The sequence below is a fragment of the Ambystoma mexicanum genome, chromosome 5p, assembly GCF_040938575.1.
Source record: "Ambystoma mexicanum isolate Mex_15411 chromosome 5p, UKY_AmexF1_1, whole genome shotgun sequence".
In the NCBI taxonomy this organism is placed as follows: Eukaryota; Metazoa; Chordata; class Amphibia; order Caudata; family Ambystomatidae; genus Ambystoma; species Ambystoma mexicanum.
This window is the reverse complement of record NC_090930.1, coordinates 974,477,408-974,503,022: the sequence shown is the minus strand read 5'-3', so window position 1 is coordinate 974,503,022 and position 25,615 is coordinate 974,477,408. Positions and strand designations below refer to the sequence as shown.

Below are 25,615 nucleotides of genomic sequence, written 5' to 3'. Positions count from 1 at the left end.
ACATGCAACAATTCGGCTAAGATCTAGTACATGTGGACCAGTTGCTCTTTCTGCCCTGGTTGCCTCCAGTTCTGGCTAGGTGCTATCTGTCAGGTTTGGGTCATGGAACAGGCTGATTCTTGAGTGAATTTAGGTTATTAGGAGTCTTTTATGCTCCATTCTGGTTAAGAGATTTTGGGTTTATATTTTGAAATTGGGGTATTCAAAATGTTGCTTTCAATTGGGATTGGCCCTTAACTATTCAGTCTGCAGAAATAATGCTCCCCAAGCTATCATGGCAGTGAGGAATCGAGCAGCTGATTGGAGAAGATTAACTGGGCAGCTGATTGGAGGACAATGAGAACTTTGAATCTCAATGGGCTTTCCCAAATGCCTTTCATTGTCCTTTCTTAAGCAGGAAGGTCCTGTGTATTGAAGCTCTGAACTTTGAGGCATTTTCAGGAGAAGCAGAGAAGTTGAGTCAGGAATTGGAATATCTATGTAATGAGTGCGTGGGACAAGATAAACAGAGCCCATGGTGGGAGCGCTGCGCCCTAGGTTAGTATAATAACACTTATCCGGATAAATTATCTTTGGAGTCTGTGAATATGTTTTTAAAAACATGAATTTAGTTATTTAGTAAGCTATCTAGTGAAGCGCTATGTTTCTGGATTAATTTAAGTTGTCAGAACACTTTACAGAAGTTAAGTTCCCGCGCACTTTGTTTCTGAGGCTGTCGGTCAGTGTAATTCAAAGTACGCATGATCTCAGAATAAGCGTCTCTCATGGGGGCATTGTTTAGAACTACGGCATATTGACTATCAAGTATGCATGCGCTGTGAATCAGCATGAACTCAGAATAGCGTCTCTAGTGGGCGCTTTGTTTGCAACTATGGCATATTGACTTTGCTTGTGCACATTCGCCGTGAGAACAGTGTGAACACAGAATAAGCGTCTCTCACGGGTGCATGTTTTGGGACTTATTGCTCAGACTTTTAAGTGTGCATGTGCCGTGAGACCAGAGCCTCTTTTGGCAATTCCAATAGTGCGCGTCTGTTGAGCCTGGAGACAGCAGTCTCCTGAGTCAGCGTGCGCATAGGAGAGCTGAAGGTTTTGAATCAGCACAAACGTTCCTAATTCCGTAACGTGGTGAAATCCAAGGAAGGAACCCGAATAAGGAATCCTGTAATAACATTAACACACTTTTTCACGGCACTCAATATTGGATTTTGATGATGAGCCAGAGAGTTTTCTAGGGTTTAAAAATTCTTCGTAAATGCATAAAGCTAAATATACATTTTAAAGTTAAGTTAAAATCTTCTGGAAGGAGAGAGATTTTAAAGTGTAGACTTTATTTAAAGTATCTTTTGAAGCAAAGTACTCTACATTACTTTCCAGACATAAATCAATACATCCCAGCTCTATGAGGAGGTGAACAGGTATAGATAGTAACTAGGGGAGGAAAAGAGGGTCAGTGTCTGAGAGTAGAAGTAACCTTGTTTCTTGTTTTCTCGCCCTCTGCAAATTCTCAACTAAGTTGAAGACTGAAGCCTGTGTTTTTTATTTTCTCCACTTCCCCTTCCCTCTGAGGTGTTGGGATTTCCGCTGTAGTAAGGACCAGCAGTTGACCAAACACTTTAGAGGGGTTGTGGGGTTCAGCAGCTCCTGCTGACAAGGTTTTCCAGGACCGGACAGAATGAAAGGCCAAAGAGTAAAGTCGGCCTCAGCTGCTGAATATCTCTGTAGGCATTATGGCTGAGATAGGGGATTTGATTGAGGAGTTGAGGGATGAGTTAAGGGTTGCCCACCAGGAGAATGCTAAACTAAGTATAAGTGTTGAGTTGGGTTAAAAGATGTCCCACATGCAGATCTCTCTTTGACCGGAACCTTCAGATTCCCGTAGATGTAGAGGAGTAGCCGTCTGTGTTGATTAGAGAAGATGCTGGGGGGACTCCCTGGAGATGAGAGGGGAGCACCAGGGGGACTAGTGATTTTGATGATGAGCCAGAGAGTTTTCTAAGGCTTAAACATTATATGTAGATGCATTTATAAACCAGATAAAGCTAAATAGAAATGTTAAAGTTAAGTCAAAATCTTCTGGAAGGAGAGAGAGTTTAAAGTCTAGTCTTTATTTAAAGTATCTTTTGAAGCAAAGTATTCTTCACTACTTTCCAGACATAAATCAATACCTCCCAGCTCTATGAGGAGTTTGAACAGGTACAAATAGTAACTAGGGGAGGAAAAGAGGGTCAGAGTAGAAGTAACCTTGTTTCTGTTTAAGACTAAAGTCTGTGTTTTTTATTTTCTCCATTTCCCCTTTCCCTCGGGGGTGTTGGGATTTCTGCTGTAGTAAGGACCAGCATTTGACCAAACACCTTGGAGGGGGCGTGTGGTTCAGCAGCTCCTGCTGACAAGATTTTCCAGGACCGGACACTTTCAAAAGAAATGTTTAGGATTGGTTGTCACAAAGTGTGCTGAACGACATGCATTGAATGTGGGAGGCAGCCAGCCCACAAATCATCCCCCTGACCTGCCTGGTTTTTGAGGTCAGGGCACAACTTGCGGGGCGGCGGACTCCGAGATTGAATGGACAATGGGCCCAGAGAAGATTGGGAAGGATGCCCCAGCCCCCTTCCTCTAGTGTCCGCCACTTGGCATGAGATTACAGTACATGCAGCTCTTACGTGAACTTTCTTCCCAAGTGGGGAAACGGAGAAAGAAGAAATGTAGGAGTTTGACCCTTAAGGATTTGCTAAAAATGGGTAATTTATTACAAACACCTATTGAACAAAATGCTTTGATTGAACAATAAACAATGCTGTAGACAAAGTTAATTTCACAAGTGTTGAAATCCAGCACTGCCGTATCTATTGGAGTTCACACGGAGAAGCAGAAGAAACATCAAACAGAGTTTGTTTCACTCCCTTAACCCGCGCTGGATACTATATTGCTGGTAAGTAGCTTCACTGAAGAACGTGGCTTAAGTGTTACAAATCATTGTCTCCCAGCCGTAAATTGCTTGGCACAGATATGATGTGGCAAATAAATCAACCAATAGTGTCTTTCTTACTTATTGAAGTACTGCAGGCACATAAGGTGCTTTACCAATCACTACTGCATACATTTGTAGCACAGAGGAGCTGTGGTATCCCCAGGCAGTGCTAGGTGGTCAGACATAGAATACAATTATTTCAAAATGGCAGTCAGCCTACATATAGACTATAAGAAGGGTGGTGTGGGGGATCTCTCCAAATACAGGCTGTTGGCCATTCAGGACACCAGTTCCAAGATATTTGCTTCCTTGATATTGAGGAAGCTGAGTGTCTGGGCCGAAGATAGTGGCTGATTAAAAAATGTTCAAATAAGGTTCAGAAAATCACATTGCATAGTATATAGCTCTTGTGCTGTACAATATTTGGCTTCAGAAATGTCAGCTAGCAAACGCAAGCTTTATGTATGCTATGTTGATTATTCCAAGGCCTTGGATACAATTTCCCGCCCTTTGCTTTGGCGGATATTGCGAGAATGGGGCTTGGATCGATCTCTTTATATCTCATAAAGGACTTCTATCAAGACACCTCGGTCGCCATTCGATTAAACCAAGAGGGAGAGACCTCCTTGCAATTCAGTAACAATGTTGGACTCAAGCAGGGGTGCGTATTAGCACCCCTGCTGTACAACTTGTATGTTTCAGATTTGGATGAGACTCTGAAATCGATCTGGAACTTTCCCCCTCGGAAAGGTGTGGAGCCTGTTCCTTGGATAATGTATGCGGACATTCTGGTGCTTGTGGATTGCACACCGATCGGGCTCCAGCGATCCATAGATGCTCTTCAGATCTACGCGACTATGAATCATCTTGACATCAAAAATGGCAAGACGAAAGTAATGATATTGGGTGTTGAAACCAGGGGGAAAAGATCTTATACTTGGAAATTCAGCAATACTGCATTGGAAGTAGTTGACAGATATGTATATCTGGGCTTTCTTATATGCATAGCTCCCAGCCCTACTTGTTACAAAGATTATATTAAAACCAAAGTCCTGCGGAAATGGTCGGTGATCAAACAATATGTAGCAAAATGAATAACATTGAGGGACTGATAGCTATCTGCACCACAAGCATAGTCCCGGGAATTACTTATGGCTTAGAATTGCTCTCGGAACATGAAACTGCTTGGCTGGAAAACTGGAGGGGAAAATGCTCAGATCTATTTTGAGTGTCCCGAATGCTGTTCCTTTGGAGGCACTCCATTGTGAGTTGGGCCTCCAATCACTGCAGGCCACCTGTTGTATCAAACGATGCAAACTATATCTTTCTCTGATCACTGCCCCAATTAATAGTGAGACTCTTGCAACCATTTTTTCACATAGATACCAAGCTCTGTGCCTCAATTCATTCTTGGCCGCATTAAAGGAAACTACCAGCATTCACCTCCGTAACATTGATTTTGAGGTAGACACTAGCACTGCAGCAGCTATTGACTCACTTGACCCCTTATGTATTGAGTAAATAAAAGAAAAAAACATGAATTTGGGATAGGGCAATGTCATTGGCCAAACTGAATGGGAAGAAGAAATACTTTTAATATAGCAGACAAAGTTTCCTCCCTAATAAACCCTGCACAAATATATCTACAATTTAAACCAATGCTGTAGGCGGTTTAATATCTTGCCCGTGTATGAATATGTCAGGAGGTGGGCTAAGGTCCCTCATGCAGACAGAACCTGCAGAATGTGCAAGGGTGCGATTAAAACATTGAGACATGTTCTAACACAATGCCCTAACCTCCATCTGCAGTATCTAAAGGGATATCAAGAATTTGTGACAACCATATCGAGTATACAGACAGAACAATTTTGGAGCCCCTGAATGGAGTAACCTCATTGGTCATTACTTGTGCAGCATATGGTATCTGGCAGGAGGCGATGAGAATGATACCAGGGCCCATCGATCCATAGCATAGAGGCTAATATTGAAAATATTGGACTTTGTCTCCATTTTTATAATAACAGTGAACATAGAGTGGTCACTGATGGGTTTTATTATTTTATCATGTTTTATCATGTTATCTGAACTATGTATGCTAATGAACTTATTATGTTTATGTGTTTAACTGTGCTTAAGGTTATAAAGATTTAACCAAATGCACAATAAATAAAAAAAAATGTAAAACAGATATAGCCTCAGATATAGCCTCAGGCCAGTCCCAGATCCCACAAACAGGGAAGGTGAACTTAGAAACCACATCAATACAAGCCCTGCCAAAATTCCCTAGTTCAGGTGGAAATTATCAGAACGCAGGGGGAGGAGGCAAGGCCCTATATGAGCCAGGAGCTGAAACTAAACAGGTCAGTGTAGGTTAATGGAGTACGCAGACACAGGAGGCAGTTGGAGTGTGTTGGGAGGTGTTGTCAGGAATACTAAGGAGGAGTTGCAGACAAAAGGGGGAAAGGAGTTGGAAGAGTTGGCAATATCAGGTGAAGTTGGTTGTCAGGAGTAGTTGGTAACATCAGATGATGATGGTTATCGGGAGTAGGTGGTTTTGTCAGGTGGGGGTGGCTATTAGAAGGAGGTGGCCAGATCAGGTGATGGTGGTTATTATGACTATCCAATTACATCAGTGAATGGTATTAAGAGGAGGAGGGGGTTGTCTAAGGTGGCAGAGGTGGCTATCAGGAATAGTTGGTTACATCATTTGGCCGAGGTTGTTTTCAGGAGCAGGTTGTGATGCCAGGCAGAAAAGAAGAGTGGCAGGACAGGGACAGATCTGTGGTCGGAAGCAGAAGACACAGCTAGACAGTTCCAGAAGGTTCCAGAGGACCAAGTCAGGTACAGCCAGATGGAGAAGTCCAGGAGGAGGTATGAGATTGTGATACAAAGGACACATAAGAGTCAAGCTAGCAGGCACGAGTCAGGTTGAAACTGGCAGAGGTACAGATGAGGTCAGCGCAGGGGAAGGTAGGCACTCCTTGCACTGATTACCCTTCACTGTAAAGCTACAACTTTATCTCCTACTTGATGCAGGGGCCCCTGGGAAACCCACAACGGTCTAGGAGGGCATTATCAGGGACCAGGGCTCTACGTAGTGTTTCAAAGAGGTTTACTTTAAAGACTGCAAGGGTTCAGGATACCCGCAATGCTGCAAGATGTTATCTAAGCCATTGTAAGAGTGTCAGGATGTTCAGGATTTGGTTGGGTTAGGTCTGTGAGTGGAGTTAGGGGAAGGAAGTTAATTGTCTATCATTTATGACTGGTTTCCTTGACCATTTCTATTTCAGGAAGTGGATGTTTTCCCAGGACAAGATGATAGAAAGAACTGAAGTTCCTGAAGGTTCCATGGCATGATGCATGCAGCTTGGAAACTTTGGAGGTGATCTAAACTGAATTTCATCAGAAGATCTCCAGGAGGCAGGAGCACGTTTGTCAGGCTCCTGTTTCAGGCCTCAGAGAAGACTTCAGAGAAACCATTTCTGGGGCAAGTTCCAGGCTACTGGCGGGATTGTAGCCATACGATTTAGACTGAGAAATGGTGCATTCATTTTGAAACAGACATGAGGACAGCCTCCAGGCAAGTCCTTCCAGTGACTGAGCTGACGTCAAACAACATGCAAGTCCAAAACTGAACTCAACACTTAAGAAACCCAGACGTGGTCAGGCCCAGGTACCTCAGACAGCGACTGCAAGTGTCAAAAAGCCGAGAAGGTCCTGTATCAGGAGGCGTTATGCCTAAACGCAATTATCACTGGCATATGCTTACCATATGGCGGTGGTAAGTCAGGGAATCAGCGAATATAATTATAAGAATCTACGTACAACTGAAAAATGCCCCGCAGTGGTGCAAGGTGTCCAGTCCTATTGATTGGTAAAAAGGATTTATTGGCAGAGGCCAGTGAGAGGAGGCAGCATGGGTGGGTTCATGCAGGCATGCCCTAGCATGCTTCAAATTTAAAGGGGAAGTTTGTTTTTGCAGTGCAAACGACTCTGGTTCCATCCCTGTGGGACAGGCTCCCATCAGTGTGGCGGAAAGGGGACAAAATATAGGAGAACATAACATAGCACAGTATGCTTGCCCGCTCACCCATGTGTCTGAGCAGCATCCTAAGAGTGAGCATTGGGGCTGTACCTGCGACCCTTAGGGCCCCCCGAAAAGACAGCCCACCATCCATTCCTGTGTTATAGAATGCCTGGCCATTTGTTCCTTGATGGTTAACACTAGAGTGGGTGGAGCTTAAGAGTGCCCACATCTCCACTAACAAAAGTACTCAAGACTTAGGGCAGGGTAAATCCATGAACAACGAATATCAGCATTCACAAAAGCAGGTATGGGATGTGTAGGTTTTCATGCTGCGATAAAGAATGACAGCTCTGACCAGAGGAGAAAAACAGTATACAATTATTTGGCTGTCTTGAAATAGAAAATATGCAAAACAACAGGCAAATGTCTACAAGGGCAACCAAGCCAAACATCTGTCTTTGCAAATATCGAAATGTTATACATCATCAAGCTGCACGCTTTTATACGTTAGTCCAGTACACATACCCGTTGCCCAGAATCACCTCTTCGTCCTTGCCCTCCTTTATGTCCTCTGTACCCCTGTGAACAAACAATTATTTTAGAACATTTTTCGTGAAGAAAAACAGAATAATCATGAATGGTATGCTGCAAAATTTCCTTAAAATCAATCAAGTCTTGAAATGTCTACTTCATATGCAGGAAAATTCTCCTAAATTGTGGAACTCGCGAATTGAAATAGAATATGAATAATGATCCGGTGTCAAGCTAGATCTATGCAGATGACCACATCGGAAAGTTAAAAACACTGGTACACTACATTTGGATTAAAAAGGTTCCCACCAGGGGAGTTGCTAGGTCTGGAAAAGACCCGGGGCTACGCTGATGTCGGAACTGTTGGGACTGGGGGCTAGCTAGCCGTTTGGTTGTAACTCCTGAGATTCTATCTGGGGCTACAACCAAAAGATCAGGGGCTATAGCCCCCTTAGCTCCCCCCTAGCAACGCCCCTGGTTCCCACCACCAGCTTTGTCCAGAAGACTGTAATAGGTTTCTTCAACAATGGGAAGCCTTAAAAGAAATCAATAACATCTAAGCTGCGGTGTTGGGGATTTATAACCCATGTCGACGGTCCCACGACAGACGTCTGAGAGCAAATGGCTGAGGACACAAAAGCCACAGTGTTAGAAACTTTACAGTGGATGCAGGAAAGTTAAAAGAACAGGTGTTCTCCTTCTTGCTGTAGAGATAATTTTCATATTACATATTACATTACTCGGAATGTGGTTTATAACCCATAATTCCGTGTTTGTTCGTTGCCCTGAGAATTAGATGCCTCCCTGATAGTGAATGTGGTTACTTATTGTAAAGCCAAGACCCACTGTGACAATGACCTTCACCCCTCAAAATTGGCATAGTGTAACAAGGTAGGATTCAGCATGCCACTACCCCTAATCAGCCAATATAAAAAAAAAGGAGCTTTGCTTCAGCTGCACTTGAAAATGTATACATGCTGTTTGGGATGTGCTATACCAAATCTTGTGAATAAGCCTTCTGCACTCTTTGAAGTTGCTTATGAGGTCACTAGTGTTGTTTTTTAGACCCTCTGAATCTTACTTTTCCAGATCATCATCAAACACCTCTGTGGTTAAAAGGTGAAGGCTGCAAACAAAGAATAATACATACACCATCTGTAGTGTATGGGCTTTGGAAGTTGGAATTCCCTAAACCTCAACTGAGTCATCACCCAAAGTTCCACGATTACTTGTAGGATGCTAAATACCCCCATCTGAATGGGCAACCCACTTATTTCATCATTAAAATGTTATTTGGTAAACTAAGAGGTAATTACAAGAAAGATAATACACCAATAGTAAGTCTAAAGCAATCATGCGAATCAATAAAAATACAAAAAAAGTACATTCGTGCAAAATTCCATCTCATAATGTAAAACTCTAGCCTTTCACAGCATACGGTTGGTCTTTTCAGCTGTGCCTTTCCCAACACGTTGAACGTTGTCTAATGAAGTAATGACATTCTCCATACAAAGACATACCACTATGATTTCTTAACCATCTTACATTTGATTTCACAAGCACAGGGATGAGTCTCCTTCATCTTGGGTCATGGAAGTGAAGCGAAAAGGACAGGAGAATTTGCTACAGTTCCTAGTGAAATGGCACCACAGCCACATCTACAGTTCTCAATGGGGGCGTATTTCCACCAGTCAAAAGTGCCTATAACAGCTGCAGCTTTATAAACAGATCCCACTTGATTCTATAGGTCACCAGATAAAAGTATTTCTTGGCTTTGGTAACATTTCCCTTTCAGGTACTGAGGGTCTAAATCAGGGGTCTGCAGCATATCGCTCTCCAGAAGTTTGAATCACCAGTCCTATTGCTTCATCTGAAATATGTGTTTGGATTTGAATGCACAGGATGATTTTCACTTGACTTTTTGTATGTTTCCACAGTATTATTTATTGAATTTCCTCTTAGTTGTAAGTGCTCAACACTCAATACAAACATCTTATAGACAATTTTTCTTGTCCCTAAATGTACACGTTTTGGTCCCCCAGACCTTCCTCAGGTGGTGCCATGAAGTACAGAGTACCTGCACATGGGGCCTTTGACGTCTGCTCTCTCATCCTCTGCAGAGGCTCTCATAGCACTTCAGGCCCAGGCGCCCTAGTTCCTTCCCCACTGAATTCCTCAGCTAAGCTACTGCTACTCACATCAAACTAGCTAACATAATCATTGGTGATGGGTCGTGGGAGTCATAGCCCAAAGTATATGGAGCGCTGCAGGTGGCAAACCCCTGGTCTCAATCCAAACCTCCAATTCTGGAACATCTTGCTCTGATCATCCACTGTGCTTATAGAACATTACATAGGCAGAGATCATGTGGGATAACTCAGAATCCGACCACAAATAATTCAGATCCAAAATGTTCAACAGGTATGTTATATGCTTAAAGTAGACCAAGATTGCAGTACCTTCTGGGGTCAATGTCTCTATTAGATGTGACTTGGTAGCTCTGTGCACGGGATTTTACCTAAACACTGCCATATAGGCCATGGGTGCAAATACTGCTTGAGCAGAGTTACTCTGCAGATCAACCTCCCATCTTAGAGAGACACGGAGAGCGTTTTGCAGCAGAATTAAATGACATTTTAAGAACATACTTTCTCTAGGTTCCTCATTACTCTACAGTTCAGTCCGATTAAGGCTGTTCGTACAGCTTTGTCATGACAGATGTACAAGGAAACAGACAGAGAACTCAAACCCGCTCTGCAATTAAAGTAGAGAATGTCTTCTTCTTTACCTGCGCCTTCAACTCACAATTTTGAGAGACACCATTTTGAGAGAAGTGGGTATTCAGATAATCTTGGGATTGCCTGCATAATTTCTTGGCCAGTTCTACATGCCTTCTTAATGGCTTCCTTCTGGTCAAAAGTACAACCCTAGTTTTGATGCTATTAATTTCTAGTTTTTTATTTCTTCTTCTTGGCAGTACCGCTGAAAGAAACGTAATCATTTTGTCAAGGAAATGTCCCTTCTTGTCAAAAGTGCAATATTGCACGAGTACAGGAGAACAAGAAGTACATATTTCCACTGCTGCTAAACAAAAAGAGGTCGCATACCAAGATAGTTCCATGTTCAAACTCAGATCGGCAGGGTGCAACTAGACATCAGTGGCGTGACACACAGATGAAGTCCGAGTTTCTGCCCCAGTACTAGCCCAGAAGAAGGAACTTCAGAATTAATGTGCCCATGATACTGACATACCCCAACAAGCAACTTGAAAGCTGCCTATACTGCTTAGTTGAACAAGCAAGAAAATATAGGGGTTGACTTCCATAGAGCTGTGGAATCAATCCTTATGCCATACTATCTGCCCACCCTATTTCACAAAACCCTTGTTTGGCATCTTTGCTTGGCTAGCACCATAGGAGATCAGATAGGCACAGCGGAGAGTTGCCATCAAAGACCGTTTGTTCTATTCATCTATAATGTGGAGAGGTTTGTAAGACCTGCATCACCTAGTAGGGGTTCTCACTCATTTATCCAACTAATGCGAAGGGACTGGGGCAAACTCCTGTTGCAAGTAGGAATCCCTTTTAAACAACATAAAGCCAAAATGCCAAACGTATGTGAAACCACTGGTACCTTAAGAACAGCAGCAAACTGTGCTTGAGTCTCGGTGTGATAACAACGTACATTTTGTGAATAAGGAAAGCTTGAACTTGGTCCACCATTGCTATTACAGACCCACAACCCCGGCAAACAGACAATTATTGCAAAACATTCTCCAGATGTAGTGCAAGAAGGAAACTTACAAAGTTATCCACATCCACTTGTCACACTGAGAGCAGGAGGCCAACTTACTCAGTCTGCATTGAATTTGGAGGATAAGCTCTGGTCTTTACCCAAAAAGGTTACCATAACCTAGAAATAATTCCTACACCTTACTAAATAACTAGCCCTTCTTGTCCTTACCTACATTTTCTCAAACCTCTATTATCAACTTTTGGAGCACCGTCTTCAATGCTAGGGTTGTTGTCGTGCTGAGGCTAGAGCTCTTCCTGTCTTAGGTGATGAAAACCTTATGCTGAACAAATTCAAGAGTTAGATCAAGGTAGGGCCTCAACGTGCAGCCACTGTACAGCGCTCACAAGAATTAAAGGAGCTTCAGGAGAAAGCAACGTGCCTCTAGTGCCGCTGAAAGCTTTTTTCAAGATGTGGCCTCTCTTGACAATTCAGAGTTCTGGACAGGGTTGTTAGCAGTGACGTATCTGGGAAACTCGTCCCTTCTTCCCTAGGGGGGTCACCACCTTTGAGGCTAGGGAGGCGGACTTTATTAGCAAAACCCTCCCTAGGGGTTTGGGAAACCTCAGTGGGACTGACTCCTCACTGGGACTGACTCCCCTTCATGGGTGAAGGACTCCCATTACCATGGGGAACTGCCCATACGCCAGGTATTATCTGAGTACATGGGAGTAGGAAATACTGACATTACCTCTATGTGTTTGGCTCAAGGTAATGCTGACAATACATCTATGTGTTTGACTCAGGGTAATGCTGAACTTTCCACATACTTGTCAACCTATGGTGAACAATATGCCCCTTTTGAATATTGGAGCAAGAATAAAGAGCCAACAACCCTTGAATGGAGAAGGAGAAACCTAATTCCAAGGCAAGCCTCAGACGTAAGAGTGTTGGCAAGGGACAGAGCAGTGCAGACCAGCAGAGCCAGCTGCAGCACAGAAGGAAGCAGACGCCCAAAGGAGGTGGCTTCTGCCAAACAAGGGAGCATGCGGGGCACGAGAGACAGAGACCTTGCTAATCGACTGGACCTGGAGCCACGTCCACATACAGGACGTGGTGGACCCAGAGCCTACAAACAAACACAGAGTCCAGGGATGAAGAGAGGACTGGGTCCTCTGCTCTGAGACCAAGAGCCAACAAGAGAGAGACATAGCAGAGATGTGCAGAACCTAAAGACCGCTACTTTCCAGTGCGGAAGAACGGGAAGCTGTGGAGAAAGCTGCCATTATGAGACGGTCCCTCACTGGAGTAAACACTACAACACAGCATGTACGCAGGTTGCCCAGGTCCGAGGGAGGAGAAGATAAGAGAGTATGAGCGGGGAAGAGCGAAGAACTACCCTAGCATCATCCATGGGTCACATGCACCTGAGGGAAGAGAGAGCACAAAGAGAAGGGTTATAGAAGCCTGTGAAACCGGAGCAACATAATCCTATAGAGGGGTCACAGGGGCACGAGAAAACTAAGAGAACCAGACGCATAGAGGGGTCATAGGAATACTAAAGAACACTAAAGAACTAAGTGAGATCATGAGTCAGGGGACCCCCAAAGGAGCCACAGGGGCATAATAAGCAGAGTGACAAGAGAGAACCAGACAAGTCAAAGGGTTAGGGGAGCCCGAGAAACCTAAACAGCACAAAAACTCCAGAAGAGTCACAGGGGCCCATGAAAAGTAAGACAGCCAGAAGGAGAGAGCGGTCACAGGTACCCTAAATAACTAAATGAGCTATTGGATCTGGTGTAGGGTCTGCCAGGCTAATCTGCTAGGTTCTTGCACATGTACGGATGGGCAGCTGCTTAGGATATTATGATATAATTTATGGCTGGAATCATGTTCTTGTTGGTATAGGCCTTAACCAGTAAATGCAGAAGCCTGAGATTGTCCCAGGCCAACATGCTGGTGGACCAGAAAGTTGATTGGTCGCTCCCTCAGAACTAAGGAATGCTGCCCAGCATTCTAAACGGCTTTTCATTGTAGGAGTCAAGCAAGAAGGTCCTTTTTGAAGTCACTCGTGAACTCTTGGCCTAAGGCCTGGTTTTGAATTCAGAGGCACAGGAAGATTCTTCAGTTACGAAGAATCTATGAGGGACATTGAGTATCACATTGGGTTGCAGCGCTTCATTAACTGTTTGTTTTTCACTACTTTTCACTGTAATTTAACTAGCTTTTTTTGTGCCTCTTTGTTTTGGTTTCCCTGCCTAAAGTCAAAGAGAAATGCTTTCTCCTTTTTTACCTTAAGAGCGTAGCAGTGTAGTTTTCAGAACTGTTTGTCCTGCATAAGGACTCTGTTTTCAGGAATGCACAATGCACACATATGAGACACTGCCGAAGTAACGAGGGTGTGAAGTAGTCACGTCTCGGGCTCCCATTGTTGTTCTTTTTCGGGGAAACAAGTAGCTTTGGGAGTTTACCACATACATGAGGCGCAGACACCATTGGGGAAATTAACTTTTAGTAAGAGCATTGTCTCACTCTCATGCAGCAGCTTGGACTGTACCATATTGGTGAGCATCATTGGAGGCCTACACAGCTGCCACATCCGGAATGCTCTTTCAGGGAGGAGAGTAGCGTTCTTACCGCATCACAGAGTAAAACGATGCAGATTCAGTGTACTGACAATACAACAAAATATAATCCAAAGAGAGTAGTTTGTGAAAACTCAAAGGGCTTAGTAAACAAGTTTAAATAGTTTACTAATTTTAGGTTTAGGACACCGAAGGCTCTTCAGGGATTTAAAAAAAAAGAAAAGTCACTTATTTTATTCTAGAACGTAAGGGTGGAATTTATTCTTAGCTTATATACTAGTTTGGTAATCCTTTCACAGTAGATAGTTGTCAGGTCTGTCAAGTCTAAGCAGGTCTGTCAATTTGAGCAGGTCCAGAAGGTGGCCCCTTGTGGGTGTGAGAATCAATCTCTGGATAGCCGGCGCGGTCCTCTTGAGAGCAGCGTAGTGCAGCAACAGGGAAGATGAGCGCGTATTAGCTGCATGCGCGTGAGAGCAGCTACCGCTCGGCAGCTGACGGCGTTTTTTTTAAAAACAGTGAGGATGAGGGATTAGTCAGCGCAGTAATAGAAGCTGCAGAGGCGTTTCGGTTCCTGACGGTGAATCGTTTACTAGAATCCTCATGGATAAAGAAAGAGGACTACGCATTCGCAGAGAAATCATTTTAGAAGGACAAATCCACATGCATACGCAACAGAAGGAAACAGCAAATAAGCTAGCGCAAGTGTTTCAGTGAGCAGTGAGTTGTTAGAAGCACAGTGTCAGGTTGGATTGTATTTGTGAGAATGTGTTTTTCCTATGTTTTTGGTTTAGGCCTTAACCTTTAAATACACTGTGTGAAACGCGTCCCAAACCAAGATGGAGATTTCAAGTAAGCTCTCTGATTGGCCTGGAGCTTAAAAAAGGCATTGATTGAACATTCTAAACTGTCTTTCATTGTCAGCAGCCCAGCAGGAAGGACCTATGTTTGAAGCTCTGGTAACTTTGTGATTTTAGTTGGGCCTTAAGTTTATGCAAGTTCATTTGGATCAGGAGAGAGTCAGGAGAAAAAAGAGTTATTCCAGAAATCATCACCCAAAGAAAGAAGCAGCAAGCTAAGTGATTTATAAAGTTACTAAACTTTGTTAGTTTCCTTATGAGAAGTTAATTTACTTTTATTTAGTTCAATTCCCAGTTTACCTATTTCCTATTTAAAAGAGGTCTATCCAGTAGAGAGTCTTTTTAAGTTAAATTGGTCAAGAAGACTGAGTATTTCATATTGAACTGCTTTGTCATTTTAGTACTCTATTACGCTTCGTGTGCAAGCCAAGAAAGCATGTTTTCTTCCATTTGCTGCTGTCTTCCTATGGAGCCCCTCTGTTGCTAAGCAACCTGTAAACTGGTTTCAAAGAAGAGCCATGCTCGAGCTCACCTGGGTAAGAGTAGTACTTTTATTCCGTACGTTACGGGCGATTTGTGCCGTATGATAAATATAATGAGAACTAAGTTAGTCCTCATGTTGTTTGGCGCGGCGAGCTGAACATTTCACACTGTCTGTGCAAATGAGAGTGTACATCTGCATTTTTAGTGTGACGCGTACTTCTGATTAGCACGGTGAAGCTGTATAAACCGTGTTTATTGGGAGCAATGATCCTTGCACGCATGCGCGGAACGTTTGACTAATATTATTTTGAACACGAGTTTGAGAAACTGTTTTCTCAGCGCATTTGCGGTTCGAGTAGATTTTCCATCTCTCTGCGTTTTGGTTTATTAAGGCACTGTTTGCCTCGCTCATGTGCGTTTCGACGTTTCAAGCTTCTGGATACGCAAAAGTTAATATAACTAAACAACTGGCCAGCATTTTACAAACTTATCAAGACGGCATGATGCACGGTTGTAAGAATGATGAATACACTTCAAGAAACCTTACACAGAGGAGCAGCTTTGAACATTTACATCTGGTCAAATTAGTTAACTCTTTTCTAATTAAAACTAATTGGTCAAGTAAAGCAGTAAAAGAAGTTAACTACAGATTAACTGGTGTAAAGTGCAAAAATAAGCAATCACCACAAGAGAACTCTAGTTGTTGCTGGCAAAGTTTGGACTGCACTCACGGAACTTTAGTCAGTCCTTGCAGCTTAATTCAGTCAGAAAAGTCCAACAAGTAATTACTCCTCTAGACTCTTGTAGAGGAGGTCCAGGTATGGTGTGTATGATTAATTAGATTTATTGAATGAGCAGGAGATTTCCAGAGTTTAAGGTTAGTGATCAGAAAATGTTATTCTATTTTCTTCTCTTAGGTTAAAAGACGGCCTGAGCAGACCAAGACCAATCTGGTGTTTATTATTTTGTCCCAATTCCCCTTTTCCCTTGAGGGTGCTGTCAGCTTAGGTGGTCAGTCATAATATTGAAACAAAAATGTCGAAAGACAATAATTTCGAAAAAGAAATGTTGAAAAGAAAATCGAATTCTTTATTTTTTTATTTATATATTTTTTGGGGGGTTCGAGAGTAAAAAAAAAAGGTAAAAACTAAAAAAAAAATACAAAAAAGGGGGGTTGGGCGGGGGAGCCCCCCATTTTGAATAAAAAACGTAGTGAAAAAGAAATTCTATTTTTTTTTTTTGACATTTTTTCAAAAAAATGACTTTCGACATTTTTGTATTCGATATTATCACTATGAACCGTCAGCTTAACTGTATTTAACCAGTCGAGAGGGTAGAATTAGTGGGGGACTTCGGGTGTTCAGCAGCTTCTGCGGACAGTCAGACTACTGGACCTCAAGCCTGACAGAGTGTCAAAGGGGTCATACGAGGGTCAAGCAAAACCACTCGTATAATCAAAAGTCTTTGACATGTTGAAGCAAAGTGAATTGTGTGAACAAGTATTGTGCGGAGCCTGACTAGGGCTGAGACCCGGACTTAGGTAAAAGGGAAGAACCTAAGGGGTCTAAAGAGACTGGGCCTCATTACAACTGTGCCGGTCCAGAAACAACGGTGCCTGGACCGGCATAGTACAAGTCTGCCTCCCGGAGCCGCTGTGCCCAAAAGGTCAGACCCTGGCGGGCACAGTGGCCTCGGTAGGCAGACCCTCACAGAAGCACTGGCAGCGTTATTAACTGGGTCGGTACTTCCGTGGTCCCCACTCCCATAGAGTCCTTTTGGACTCTATGGGAATGGGGCACAACATTTTACTGGCGCCTGACTTACTGGACCAGCGGGGTTGGATTCCCCCGCTTTTACCGGCAAGCCAGGCACCGATAAAATGTACAAGTCTGATGGCAACCTGCCGGTTTTACTGGCACGGTTACCGCTGGACTTGTAATGAGGCACACTGTCTTGTGAACTGTGTCAAGTGTGAACCCGACAGAGGGATGCCAAGAGAAAGCTAGGGGAAGGGAACCCCCACTTTCTGATAAGATTGTGAATATTTTGAAATAAAGATTATGGATGTTGTAAAATAAGGCAAATCATGAACTGTGTTAGAAAATCATGAACTGTGTTAGAATGGCTATGTGAACCTAACGGAGGGGTGCCAAGGGGAAAGCTAACGAGAGTGAATGTTGCATAGTGAGGAAGCAACGTAAAGTCTTAGTTACTTACCTGTAACTGTATTTCTCCAGCATTGGTATCTTTCATAGATTCAGATGCTTGAAATATTCCCCATCGTCAGACTGGGAATCCTCAGTGATAAAAATAATTATTAAAAATGTTTTTAATATACACACATTGCTACCTAGAAATCCATGTACATAGCCCAATATGGCCTATGAGCCATTCTATTGTGTAGTCCCTCCACCTCACTTTGGTCCTTTATGACCCCAACCAATGAGGTGGCAGGGCTTAAGCTCCGTCCTAGACAGCCATCTTCAGATTTTGAACCATAGAGATTACAGTATGATGGATGCTGACCGTAGGAGCAGCCTCTCAGGGGAGGTGGGTGGGCACATGTGAATCTATGAAAGATACCAATGCTGAAGAAATAGTTACCGGTAAGTAAGTAAGACTTCTCCAGCATTGGATCTTTCATAGATTCAGATGCTTGAATAGAATACCAAGCAGTTAAAAACATGCCACCATCTTATCATATATGCAAATACAGAAAAAACATATTTTTGATCAAACCTTTACCATGCAGCAACACAACGGTTACATACTCCAGGAAAGGTGGGAAAAGGAGGCTGGTCCTACCTTAATGAAAGAGATGGCGAAGCAATGCCTGTCCAACTGCAGTTTCTTTGGGAGTATCTTCAGCCAGGCAGTAGTGTTTAGCGAACGTGTGCAGAGTGCTCTACGTGGCGGCTCTGCATATGTCCTTGGTGGCCACCCCTGCGTGGAATGCTGTTGACAGCGCTCTCCCTCTGGTGGAGTGCGCTCAGGGTGGTTTGGGAAGGGGGTCGCCTTTCGTTAAATGGCTGTGGTTGATGCAAGAAGAGACCCAGTGCGCCAGACCTTGTTTGGAAATATGCTGGCCCTTTGTATGGCCAGAGAAGGCGATGAACAGTCTATTTGAAGAACAGAACCCTCTAGTCCTTTGCAAATAAAACTTTAAAACTCTTGCTATGTCCAGAGAATGCAATGTTCGTTCTGCTTCCGAAGAATGATTCTGAAAGAAAGTTGGTAAGACAATGCGTTCAGTGAACGTCATTTCCGATACTACTTTCGGAAGGAAATTAGGGTGTGGTCTTAAAATGACACGGTCCTTATGGAAGAAGGTGAAGGGAGGTTCAGAAGAAAAGGCTTGTAACTCACTGATCTCCTGGCCGAAGTAATGGCTATCAAGAAAGCCGTTTTCCATGACAAGAATTTTATGTCGCATCTGTGGATGGGCTCGTAAGGAGGCTCCATGAGGGCTGTTAGCACAGTGTTGAAGCTCCAGGTTGGGACCGGCGTGGGCGTAGGTGGGTATGTACGCAGAAGTCCTTTAAGGAAGACCTTAACAGCCGGAAGGGAGAGTAAGGACTGCGTCTCCAGAGCCGTCATGTATGCCGTAATGGCTGACAGGTGGACCTTGATCGAAAACAGCGAAAGACCTGCTTTGGCTATGTGCAATAAGTAGGGAAGCACTTGCTCAACCAAAGCGATAAGAGGATCAAAAGCATATGTCTCACACCACTTGGAAAAACAAGTCCATTTGCTAGTGTAAGTGATGCGTGTAGAAGGAGCCCTTGAGGCCCTGATTGTATTCCAGCATTCCGCAGGCAGATTGAGATTCATCAGTTTGCACTGCTTAGGAACCAAGCCTTGAGAGACAGGCTCACTGGATCGTGATGGAGGACCTTGTGGTTCTGTTGTGTCATTAGATACTGGTGCGCCTTGAGGCGAATCGGGGGCCATCGGGACAGGTGCTGTAGGGTCGAGTACCAGACCTGCCATGCCCGTCCGGTGCAATTAGGATCATAGAACACTTCTGCTCTCTCAGTCTGCATAGTATCCTGGAGATGAGGGGAAAGGGTGGAAAGGCATATAGGAATTTCCACGCCCAATCCACTGAGAACGCGTCTCCTACTGACTGACTCTCTGGATATCTGGAGGCAAACATTTGGCATTTCTTGTTGGCCCTGTTGGCAAAAAGATCGTAATGTAGATGGCCCCATAAGGCGAAGATCCATTGGGCTTCCTTCTCATCCAGCTCCCACTTGTGATAAGACCTGTAGTCCCTGCTTAGTTTGTCCGCTAGGACATTGTCCACTCCCAGAAGGTGTTCCGCCTTGATTTGGACTCCGTGGTGCAAGGCCCATGCCCATAGTAGTTGAGCTTCTTGAGATAGGATCTCTGACCTCGTGCCTCCTTGCTTGTTTGTGTAGTGCATGGAGGTCGTGTTGTCTGTCTGTACAGTGAGTACCTGTCCTGCCACTACCGGAAGGAAAGCTTTCAATGCCCACCGTATGGCCCTGAGTGCCAACACATTGATGTGGAGTTGGGACTCCTGGGTTGACCAGGAGTCATTGGTTTGTAGGTCCGCAAGATGAGCGCCCCAGCCCGATAGGGATGCGTCCGTCCTCAAAAGAAGGGTCGACGTTGGTGCCTGAAACGGCATTCCTTGTGAAAGGTTCTGCGGAACGTTCTACCATCGAAGGGCCTCGTGCAGCGTCGTTGGAATCGGGACGATGTCCTCCCAAGAGCCGAGAGCTTGTTTCCATTGGTGGTCCAGTGCCTCCTGGACAGGCCTCATGCGAATCCTGCAATTTGGTATGAGGAATATACATGAGGACATCCTGCCCAGGAGGGATTTGTAAGAGCGCACCAATGTTGTTTCTCTCCCTAAGAACCACGAGGTCAAGCGGAGAATTGCTGTTGCTCTTTCTGCCGACGGTCTCACCCTGGGAAAGTTGGTGTCGAGCTTGGCTCCCAGAAAAGAAACTGTCTTGCTGGGAACTGGGCAGGATTTCGCTTTGTTTATGGCGAAACCTAACTCTCTTAGGAGATTTGTTGTGTTTGAGACTGCCAAGCGTGCGCATGAGGTGGAACTTGCTCATATCAACCAGTTGTCCAATTATGGAAAGACTTCTGTTACTGTCCTCCTGAGTTTTCCAGCCACTGGTGCCAGGCATTTTGTAAAAACTCTCGGTGCTGATCTCAGACCGAACGGGAGCACTCGAAATTGAAAATGAAGATCACCCACAGTGAATCTGAGGAATTTTCTGTGTGCCGGGTGGATTGGTAAGTGGAAGTATGCGTCCTCCAAGTCCAGAGTGGCCAGGAAACCGTGCATGTTTAACCAAGAGAGCACTCCTTGCAAAGTTATCATCTTGAATTTGATGCGCTTGATATACTTGTTTAGCGCTCTCAGGTCCAAGATGGGTCGCCATTGGCCATTCTTCTTTTTGACGAGGAAGAAACAAGAGTAGAAACCCTTCCCCCTTAGAGAGTAAGGTACTGGCTCTGTTGCTGCTTTGTGCAGCAGTTTCTGGATTTACCACATGACTTGTTTTAACATATGTACCTTGCGCGGAGTCGGGGGCAAGGAGGGGGCTGGTCTAGAAATTCCAAGGTGTGTCCCTCGCGGACCTAGATCATCCGGCGGTGAAGAGCCACCCGGAGAAACTTTCTTTCTGTGCTTTTCGACAATGTAATCGTCCCTTTCACTAGTATCTGGCTCTTGCGTGATCTCGCCTTCTTCTGGTTCAGAAAATTCTCTGACAGGATCTTCTTGCCAGTCTGAGACTGAAACAGCGGATGGAACAATCGTTGGATCTCTAGTTGGAGACCTTGTCATGTGTGACGATGCGGGAGACGGGACCCTTATCGGTGAAGCACTGAGTGTCCTGCTCCTAGACCTGTGCGGTGGCTCAGGTGAACGCATCCTTTTCTGTGACCTACTCCTGGAAGGCAAATGTCTTGGCATGCTTTGTCGAGGTGAAAAATCCATCTGCGGGAGGTTAGACTCCCTCGGTAGAGCTGCCTTGCTTTTTTCATTTTGACGTCTATTGAACTCTTCAGTTACCCTTTGCATTGATAACATTAGCAGAGGATCATAAAGATTGCCAAGGGGGCTGTGTTCCTTAGGTGTAAGACAATGCTGTTCCTCAACAAACTCAGTGTCTTAAAACTCCTCTTGCAGGATGACGTCAGGTAACTCCAGCATTTCTCCTAAGGGAGATAATTGTGTTCTCTGTGGTTCAAGAGCATCCACAAACTGAGGCGGCGCTTCTATAGACTCAGGAAGACTGTCTTCATTGGATGGCGTAACAGTGGCGTCAGCGAGGGGCGTTTTGGGTCCTAATTCTTCCATCGGTAAAGAAGCTTGCGGTGCCGTCGACGGAGCCGTGGTCGAAGATTTTGTCAACGACAGCCTCGTCGACGGCGGGTCGGTAGACGAAGATTTTGAGGACGGTGGCTTGACTTTATCCGTCAACGAGTGCGTGGAGGACGATTTCGTGGACGGTAACTTATCCGTCCACGAGTGCTTCATGGACGAGTGCTTTGTGGACGAATGATGAGCTTCCTTCGTCGACGATTGCTTCGTGGACGATAAACTCGCTGACGAGGATTTAGTTGTGGACGATGCGGTTTGTCATCGATGAGGGTGCCTTCAACGGCTTGGTGAATGACGGGCCTCAACCTTTGTAGACGGCCTCTCCGTGGACGACTGGCCCCCCCCCCCCCCGTTTTTTGCAAACCACTCCTTACCTTTGGAGGTAGTTTTTGCCAAAGAACGCTTCTTCTTTTGGCTTGTAGAATCCAGGGGAGGTAGGGAAGGTATCATTTCCAGCTTCCTCTTGCTCTTGGGAGTGGGAGAGGAGCTCCTTTCCACTAAAGAAGCTCTTCTTTTAGAAGTTTGCTTCTCAGAAGATTTGCTGGAGTGAACAGGGGCTGTCTTCGCAGATTCCTTGTCAGAAGAAAGTCCCTAAGCTTCCAGATGCAGGAGAAGTCTCCTATGCCTAACTTGTAGGGTTTTAGTTGAAAAAGACTTACAAATGTGACATTTTTGGATGTCATGAGGATAAAGACAGTATATACAGTGATCATGGGGATCTTTCATGTAAACCACCCTTCTCTTGCACCACGTGCAATCCCTGAATAGGGAAGGCTTCTTGGTAGTCTGAAGGTCAGCCATCTGAAGAGAAAGTTCACTCGCCGAATTCTGCATCAAAATAAAGTTTTTTGGAACCCCAAAAAGCAGTGGAGATATCCCCTAGCCAGGGGAATGTGGTACAGTATATTAAAATATAAACTACTGTGAAAAACTGAAGAAAATTTGAAAATGCTCAGAGAGGTTGAGGATTCCCTGTGTCAATTAGACTGCGTTGAACATCTGAAGATGGCTGCCTGGGGCGGAGCTTAAGCCCTGCCACCTCATTGGTTGGGGTCATAAAGGACCAAAGTGAGGTGGAGGGACTACACAATTGAATGGCTCATAGTCCATAATGGGCTATGTACATGCGTTCCTAGGTAGCAATGTGTGTATATAATTAATAATTGTTTTTATCACAGAGGATTCCTAGTCTGACTACGGGGGAATGTTTCAAGCATCTGAATCTATGAAAGATCCAATGCTGGAGAACTATATTTTTGGCAAACGCGAACCCGGTGAGGGATGCCTCCGAATTGGGGTGAAGCATAATACACGCGTGAATATTGTGTCGACAAGAGTGAACCCGATCGAAGGATGTCCACAGTGAATAATTGTTTGAAAAGACATTGAGACTCTTGAATGTTACGTTTTGAAGGAAAGGCCATAGTGAACTTGATGGAGGGAGGCCCATGTTGCACGAAGGATTAGAGCCCGGCAGAGGGGGATCCTAAGGCGAAGTGTAATTGCCACGTGAAGATTTATTGAAGGAAATTTTGTTTTTGTTAATTGTTACACATTGGGTCCTCTGAGGCAAGAGACTTTGGGTGAAAGAGACTTGGCCACAGGTAGCCCTGATAATTTGGAAACCAAACTGTAAACTTGTGCTGGCGAGGCCCAGGGGTGTGCTTTTCTCAGAAGTCCCGCCTTGTCCCGTGCTAAATCGGTGGGGAAGGGAGACTCCAGCCATACCATCCTGACTTATCATTTTGTGAACACTTCTTTCTTTTCTGGTGAACATTACCCCACACTATTTTGTAACCTTAGCTGTAAGGATTGGCAATAGGTTTTTAAGTATAGGCCCTTTTTATTTGACAATACGCCACTAGGACTGTCTTATTATTATTTGATGGTCGTAGCTTGCTCCCATCTTAGATTTAGGTATAGATTAGGGGTTTTTCTCACCCATTTATACAGTTTCATAAACACCCTTGAACTGTGATCACTTTTGTCTGTCTTTACTGTTGCCACCATGAGTTCCTTACAGACCCCAAAGGAGCCACAGGGCACGATAAACAGAGAGAAATGTAGATATCACATGAGAATAGAGACACCCGAACGTTGGTCAAAGTGTGGAGAGATCAACCAAATGGGTGGGAAGCGATCAGGAGAAAAGCCCTCCACCTACAGAAATTTGGACATTAGTGTTTTCAAGAACTAGAGACTTGTTGGTTCAGACTTTGGGGAACTTTGAGGAACTTATTGATAGACTGACAAGAACTGTTTCCTTTGAGTAGAACCGTTATTTACTCCTAACTGTTGGATACAGACCCAGGAGGGATTCATGGGACAACCATAGATACTTTTGTGAAGAACCAAGAGTGCAGGGCACACAACCTATTTTCTTTTACCTGTTGTTAAGTCGTGGGGCCAGTTTAATGGATAGGTTTGGACCAAGGACTATTTTTTTAATTTGACGTTAGGCAAGTACACCTTAGTTTAGTTTTGTTAGGAACAGAAATCCCTTTTAGTAATGAGGTCAGTGAGGAGTTTCCTTGTATTTTAAATAAAACTACGTTCAAGCGTGTCCTATGGTCCGAGTCCTCCTTCTGTCTTGCCACAGAGTTCACAAATGTAAAAGGTCATGGAGCACTGTAGTCCCTAGGAAGTTTGCTGTGCTCCACTTGTTTTCTCAAGATAGAGTCCCCCACACCTTCTGAAGGCTTTCTGCCACATTTTCATCATTGGATGCAAGCTAGTTGTTCAACAGGGAAGGTGCAAATGGGCATAGGACCTGCTCACATCCTATGCTTAGGGTTTATGTGTGGATGAAAGTCAGTTAAAGAACATCAGTGTGTCTTTTATTCTGTCTGAGAATTCCAAGTCAGTCAATTCACTGATGCATTTGCACCATCTTGGCTTGTGAAAGGAGCTGAATCCTGAATACTGTCAGTTAAAAGATTAACATGAAAGCCAATAAACAAATAATTCTCCCTTCTTTTAATTTCAACCACGTCTTTCCATACCCTGTTCCCAAATACCACCATCCTGAATTAAATCCTCCAATGGGAGAAGAAACTCCATCTTGTGAACACACATGGAGTGCTTGTGAGCCCTCACAATACGATGCAAAAATTCAGGATATTTCCACGCAAAATAAGGTGGCTCTTATGTTTTATTATGTTAATGCATTTGTAACACGTGCACAAGGGCCCAGACGCCTAGAGGTGCTGGGAGGGGGTGCAAGGACTGCCGACTGGCAAAGAGAAAAAAAGATAAGGCAATAAGAAAGGGTGGATACACGTCCACAGATTGTATGTAGTTCTAGAGACTCACCTAAACAACAAGGTTTTTAGTTTTCTTATCTGGTTTCGAAAGTCTTATAACCCATACATAGCTGCCACAATGTGACACATCTGTTCTGCTGGCTGAATGTTTATCAACTGCAGTAATTACCCCACCCTGTGTTTCGCGGAGGAAGTGGTATTCGTAAGATTCCTTTAGCATGGTGGTAATCTTGGCAGGACAATCATCTACATTTGCTGCCCTTTGTAAAGGGACCGCAGCAATCATGCAAAGCCTGAAAGGTGTCATCCCAAGTCTAGCCGCTGAGGCTTTTGACTTTGCAAATTTCCAGATCCATTCAGCATTGAACACATCACAGTAGAAACAACCTCTCATCTTCATACTGCGGCGGCACACATCTGAGAGAGTGAGTTGGTTAAAGAGTTGTAGTCTGTGGCTTGTGCCCAGCTATACCCCTCACCACGGCCATGGAGCTTTCCTGCAAAGTTTCTTTCACGGCCAACCCTGGCTGTTTGTCAAACCACATAGGGCTGTCTATGCGCAACATAGGGTGGTGAATCACTACTCTTTTGTTCCATTCAAAAAATATAGGTTGGATGGCCTAGCACAGCCGCAGTCCTCAAAAAACATAAGCGTGAGATGAAAGACAGATAAGCAGAGTTCCACAAAGGTTCAAATGTTCCTTTGGCTTCGTGAACCGGTATTGCATCACTTTTAATCAAGTTCAGATGGAGTGAGAGTGTTCCGTATTCAAATGTTATGTTATGTTGATTT

At 44.3% G+C, this 25,615-nt stretch overlaps 1 protein-coding gene across 1 annotated transcript in view; it reads right to left on the bottom strand.

Moving 5' to 3' along the window:
- LOC138480607 (collagen alpha-1(IX) chain-like) overlaps positions 1-25,615 on the bottom strand; it is a 199,179-nt gene that overhangs the window by 134,631 nt on the left and 38,933 nt on the right. The window contains exon 7 of the mRNA XM_069612310.1: positions 7,524-7,577. Coding sequence (XP_069468411.1) covers positions 7,524-7,577 — 54 coding nt within the window. The remainder of the gene's footprint in view (positions 1-7,523; positions 7,578-25,615) is intronic.